Source organism: Sphaeroforma arctica (genome assembly GCF_001186125.1).
Source record: "Sphaeroforma arctica JP610 unplaced genomic scaffold supercont1.81, whole genome shotgun sequence".
Taxonomy (NCBI): Eukaryota; class Ichthyosporea; order Ichthyophonida; genus Sphaeroforma; species Sphaeroforma arctica.
The window spans coordinates 160,797-167,328 of NW_014040477.1; the positions used below are offsets into that span (position 1 = coordinate 160,797).

Here is a 6,532-nt window from a genome sequence, read left to right on the forward strand (position 1 = left end):
CTTAGTAGACGAACATTCATTTGCAAGCTTAGGAAACTCATATAAGAATCGCAGGACTGACGAATGCAATCTTGCTGAATGATGTGCTAATATCGATACAATATGCAAACAAACTTACCAGTCGATGAAACCTGTACCGTCTGCCGCGGAACCGCCATCCGTGGATGTGCATGTGGTGCAGGTTTCTGCGCCGACCACCAGAAGGTAAATTTTGATTGTCTTGCGTTTCAAGATGTTCGTTTACAATATTATTTTGCTTCGCTGCTACAATCAAAGATGAAATTTGGCTTTTTCATCTATTTTTTTATCAAAAGATGTTTGTTTACAGTATTATTATTACTTTGCTGTTACAACAATCACCAGTCGATATTTGTCTACCTGCAGTGATACATTCTGCCTCGGTACACGGAAATAACCACAGTTTTGTGTCTAAATGCAAATAGTGATTCCCATGTTTCTTAAATCGCGAGCAAACATATTTTCTATAGAGCGATACACCACCAACAGCGCTCTTTGTTTCACCGATGATTTCGTATCGCAGATATATATAGAACCCGAAATTTCCCAGGTACTTTACCAGGTGCATGTTCAATTGCGATCAAATTGACCTATTACAGTTTGAAATCAGCTGCATGCTGCGTATCATGGGAGCAAGAAGCGCCACTATAGCAGCAATATAGATAGTGAATCTGTCATTGTAACATTATGTGGTCTTGTCCAAGAGCTGAGTCGGTATTTCCCTTTTTGAATGTGTATAGTTGGCCACGCAGGCTTCGACATGGCATAGGTCTACATGTGGACTGCTTCAAAAAGCGGAAAATATACTTGAAAAGACGCAGTCTCCGAAGTCTGAACATCTTAAAGTCAAATGTGCAATTGACTCGGGACAAACACCTATTAGGAACGATAAAGGGAACATCGAGGCTGAACATTTCAAAAGAATTGCCGAAAGTGATGACATCGAGACTGTTATGTCGCGGAACTATTCTCAAGTAGATACTTTGCCTGGTGTTTCAACCGAAAATAAACCCAGCTCAAAAGTCAGTAGCACAGACAGATCACATCCTTCTCATACAAACACGCCGGCGAACACATCCACCCAGAACACGAAGGGAGACATGTCACATTCTACTGCCAATGGAAGTACTGAAATTTCTGTCAGGACCAATGCCTCGCAAGGAACGGAATTGGCACCAACGAGCGAACAACTTGCTCAGCGTACTCGTCTGATGGAAGCCGTGATCAACGAACAAGCAGTACCTGACGAGCCTGATGAAGACCAGTATGCGTGCTTATGGCTCGATTGTGATGAAGTTTTCGATGAGTTGGGATTGCTCAAGAGACACGTTGACCAACATCGAGCGTACAGTTGCGGATGGGACAATTGCTCTGAACAACTGGCTACTCACGGCGAACTCTCAATGCACATGGCAGCACATCACAGATACGATTGCAAGTGGGAGGGGTGTGGTCAAGTTTTTACATCGATGAAGAGATTCAGATCGCACCTAAGTGCACATGACGGCAACACGTGTGCATGGGAGAACTGTGGTGCAAATTTGACCTCGAGATCACAGCGATTAGAACATGCCAAAGCGCATGAGAGCTATGTGTGCTTTTGGGGGGGTTGTAAACAGTCACATAAATCCTTAATCGACCTCAGAGTCCACCTGCAGTCGCATGTGGAATACTCGTGCGCCTGGGAATCATGTGGCGAGAACTTTGTCTCTCACATCGCGTTTAGTATGCATATGGACACGCATCAGAGTGTACTATACAGTCACAAGAACAAGAGAGGCGCATTCAAATGTGGCTGGGAAGACTGTCGAAAAGAGTGTAGGAGCCAGAGCAAATCCAGTAGCGAAGCCTTCATGGTTCATGTATTGAATCATACGGCATATCTGTGTGAATGGGAAGGATGTAAGCAGGTCATCAAGACAGAATCAGCCTTGATATCGCACTTGGCGGAGCACGCCAACGCAATCCAATGCGGAGACGACGGGGAAAATACTGGCACATCTTCATCTACTAGTAGAAAAATATGCAAGTGGCTGGGGCCATGCTCGAAGTATTCAGGTGTTGCATCGGAGTACCACACAAATGTAGAGTCACATCGTATGTTGATTTGTAGATGGGAGAATTGTGGCCGCAGGTTTTCAAGTCCATCAGAGTTGAAGAAGCATATGTATGAGCATTGCACTCAGCTGGGCACCACTGCTTCAAGTCGACAGAGTACGAGCCCATCGTACTCGCGCTATGTGTGTTCGATAGGTTCGTGCGGACAGATATTCACGTGTGAAGAGCACCTCATGCAGCACATGGTAGAACACAAGAAGTTTGTATGTCCATATGAAGGATGTAAAGAACGTTATTTTTCAGAGGATGCAGTGAAAAGTCATGTTCGCTCCCACGATAGAACATCTGTTCCGAAATATACCTCATATCGAAAGTACAAGTGTACCCTATCTGGTTGCCCAGAAAAGTTCGCTTTACGAGAAGCGCTGAATGCCCACATTTTGCACAAGCATTCGGGAGGTGAAGCTCAGGGTGGCCACCTCTTTTGTAGATGGGAAGATTGTGCTGCGGTATTTAGCAGCGAAGCCGAGTTGCAGGACCATCAAAAGTCCCATAGGAAGCGACGGATCACAACACAGTCCTCTCGTGGAGGACATGACACTGCCGAGCGATCTTTCTCTGACGTTCCGGAATCCAGATTTTTTCCAGGAAAGTCAAGATACTTGTCTGCGCAGTGCTCCAATGATGCAGCTATAGCGAACTTCGGTTCCTATGATCAGCAGGGGGTATCGGCGCTACAGATTCGTCCGTTTTCCTCTATGCCGCCGATGACTTCAAGGTACCCAAATGGTCCGTACGACAGCTTTAGTAGGAGCGCCCCTGCTACCACTCGCGGCAACTTGCAACGAGACCATTCGTTTGAAGTGACATCTCGTCAGAATCATGTAGCTTCCACATGTGGCTGGAATGGATGCGCTCAAAGCTTTGACTCACTAGAGAACTATCACAAACACACAGCGCGTATGCATGCCGGCATCTACCTTTGCGCACGCAATGGTTGTGGAGCGCAGCTCAGTGGTGCCGAGGCTTTCAGTCGACACGAAGCTTCACATACGAGCAAGAATGACGACGTGGGAGCGATAGGAACAGCAATTTTTTGGTCTTCTGGCGCCGAGAATAGCGTCCCACAGAGAAGTCCCAAAACGGTAGCTTATCAGCAACAAGGCAGCTCAAGCCAATCACAGCCGAGTTCAGCAAAGCGTATAAATATCAAAACCACCGCTCCCAGGGTTCGAAGAGGTTCCACTGCACATAGCAGACAGTTACTGGGTAGCACTCGAAGCCACACTGGCTCAGTACAGGGTGCGCCGTACGATGCACCAGCTCCCTGGCGCGACTCAAGGCGGCAGTTAGGCCAGGAATGGTATCCGCGCGAATTAGGTTCTGCTAGACAAACGACGTCGTTTATTGACTTCGAGATCGCCAGGGCACCGGACCACGCAGAAAATCCGCGAAAGTCAGTAGGTGATGGCCCTCAGGCGCTAATACCCCTCAAACGCGACGGACTCGGAACTCCAAATACCACTGGAATTGGTCATCGTGTAGGAGATCGTACGTCTTCGGAGCGGAGATCGAGCTTTGCCTGTGCGGTGAAAGGATGCCGTGAGACATTTGGTACTGTTGCAGAGATGAATGCACACCTGCGTAGACATGGACATGTCGAGTGGCACAGGAGCTCCTCCACGCCAGTTTCTTCGGATGCCTTTAGATGCCACGTGTGCGCAATGACTTTAAATTCAAGCCGTGAACTTGATCGACACATGGATATGCACCGTCAATGGGACAATTAGACTGAAGTCAGATTGTCACGGGGTACTATTTTCATGCTCGCCGAGGCCGGAATGGTCTCATGGCATCTTTTCGACATGTGCGTGATATCAGTTGAGTCTTCGCTGGCATACGCAATCTCCAGTCGTGAAAGTCGGTCTAGTCCAGAGGTATAGTATACCTAACACAGAACTAACACATGGCCATGGTGGGAGTATGGTGAGTGTGCTAGTTCAAATTATTAATATCAAGTCGAAGTTGCTGAGTTCGAGAACTTAGATACAGGGAGAAAAAGGGTCTCCGGCGTGGCAACGACTTTAAACGCCTGTTTATACACTACTTCTAAATCCTTGCCTGGTTGTAAGCATTTGTTAGATGTAGTGCTTTGTTTATAGCTATATGCACTTAGTAAAATTAGTGGTTCCAAACACGGGGATATATCGCTTAAAGGTGTTCCTGATGGTCGTCCAAGATTAGTAAAATTTAATCACGTAAACTCATACTCGCATAGGAACATATCTACTTATCTTAGCTTAATTTGCACTACAATGTCAATAATTTAGAAGTGGGTTCATCAGCTCCGAATTTTTGTGTATATATTTATATAGACATAAAAGCATGCGCGCACATCCACGAGTTCAAAGTTATACATGTACACCACACTTACGTGCACCCATGTGCATAACCTTACAATGTGGAACTTTGACAATCACATACAATTCATGTGTATACACCTATAGAGACATACACATACATTCACCTTCAATAACACATAAAACAATTCTCCTTTTCTCGAGTGAATTCGTCATCCATGTCTGACGCCTTGACGTTCATGGCTGGCTGCCTAATAAAGGTTTAAAGATGTCTCAAATGTCATCTAATTCTGTCGTATAAATGCCACGCGTGTGCACTAATACATATACGTACAAACACATAGACACGTCAACGTACACATAGACACGTACTAGTACAGTAACTATAATTGACGCACCTGTGTCATGGCCGGTTGCCGAATTCGAGTTGATGAAGGTCTCGAGATATTTGAAGCACAGTCCCTTGGGAGCCATCTAGTCATAGAGGTAAAATAATCAATCTTCGTATCAAACCGTACACGGAAACGAAACCAAAACAAGCGTTGTGTACTGTCGGATAAATTAATATATCACTGTCAATAACAAGACCATGCAGAAGCAGAACAAGAACTACCCAAACATCTATACAATCAGCATAAAATCGCACAGTTTACCCGAGCAGAAGCTACCACGGTGATGGGAATTGCGTGCTATGAAGTGGTACGGGATAGCCCGATGAACATTTGCACAGGGTTGTAGCCTACATGGCAAACACGTATATGTAATTCCACAATGCCATTGCTACTTACATTTTCTCGAATGAGGCGGCGAGTGCTATTGTCTACTGCCGCATGGATGTCAACCCGGAAGTCACTTACTGACGGTGTGGTAGGTCTGAACGCAGATTATAAGAAAATAGGTTAGAAGGAACCGTACAATCCGGAGAATGGATAGGCATGGGGCGAAACATGGCACACATGTTTCCGATGTCATTGAATGAAGGTGATGCTAAACAAAATACAAAAGTCAGAGAAAATATAGTGTACGTCGACATGTGCACTTTCACATATGTCATAAGTATGCACAAGCTCATAGTTGATGGGTGCTCCGCAATTTACGGTGCACCTCTGGTCAAAACATCAAATGACAAGACCAGTGATACAAAACACCTTGAACGCGGATCGTATAATCAGATGTTCATATTTACGAGCACTTTGCGGCTAGTAGACCAGTGTATGCGCGCACTCAGACTTATTATCACAACCGCAAAACCGCACGTACACATTACACACGGAAAGAACTATATACGAGATCATCTGAACGCACAAGTGCACATAACCCACGCTTGCACACACACATACTAACATTAACATAAAAAATATTGCAAGAACATGCAAATACGTATGAACATGTGTAAGAAATAGCCACAAGCACAGCGCACAGTACACAAAAGAGTAAGCTGTGGCAAGCAACAGGGTCTTGATCGGCTTACAAGCGTGATATACACACACGTACTCCGGACTGTCTCCCATCAAATGATCGGTACCATCCTGCATCATATCGTCACTATCGTTACTGTTCTGTTGCATGACTGGCGGGTTCCTATCGACGATCTTCATGTACTCGCCATCGATCCCTTCCAGTAGGTAAATTACATTTCTTACCACGTCCTGCTCTGATATTGCGGGCTGAAAAGAGGTGCACATTAACGAAACCATCCAGGTATCTTTCAAGGTGTGTATCGAGCGAAGATATATCTGAAATCATTTTGCATGTCTCGCGTGTGAGTATACGTCTTCACAAAATAACAATCACAAGTACAACTATGCATCTGCATAGCGACAATATTTTTTTTAGATGCTAATGTTGGCCCTTCATATCAATGGCAATTTCCTACGATAGACAAGAATGCCTTTCCAGGTATTTATATATTAAACATACTTCATCAAAGTATTTTGAGTATATACGTCTACGAAGGCACACACATACACACACACACCCACTCACACACACACGCACACACATATCCATACACCAACCCACCCACCCACCCACACATTATCTATCTATCTATCTATCTATCTACCTAGATGGTATAACGGTAGCGCATTTAAATT

The 6,532-nt window shown here is 45.0% G+C and overlaps 2 protein-coding genes across 2 annotated transcripts; one reads left to right on the forward strand and one right to left on the reverse strand.

The window, feature by feature from the left end:
* The first annotated feature begins 683 nt into the window (after positions 1-683).
* Positions 684-4,373, forward strand: SARC_01922 (hypothetical protein). Its single transcript, XM_014304357.1, has one exon. It carries the CDS (start codon positions 972-974, stop codon positions 3,864-3,866), a length of 2,895 nt encoding a protein of 964 aa, XP_014159832.1. The 5' UTR covers positions 684-971; the 3' UTR covers positions 3,867-4,373.
* A 300-nt stretch (positions 4,374-4,673) lies between these two features.
* On the reverse strand, positions 4,674-6,121 carry SARC_01923 (hypothetical protein; the record flags this gene model as incomplete). Its single annotated transcript, XM_014304358.1, has 4 exons — positions 4,674-4,687; positions 4,835-4,910; positions 5,225-5,309; positions 5,931-6,121. The coding sequence occupies 4 exons, from the start codon at positions 6,119-6,121 to the stop codon at positions 4,674-4,676; spliced, it is 366 nt and encodes a 121-aa protein (XP_014159833.1).
* Positions 6,122-6,532: the final 411 nt, after the last annotated feature.

What these genes read in the sequence shown, in the direction of transcription:
- SARC_01922 (XM_014304357.1), top strand. Translation starts at nt 972, where the DNA reads ATGTCGCGGAACTATTCTCAAGTAGATACTTTGCCTGGTGTTTCAACC.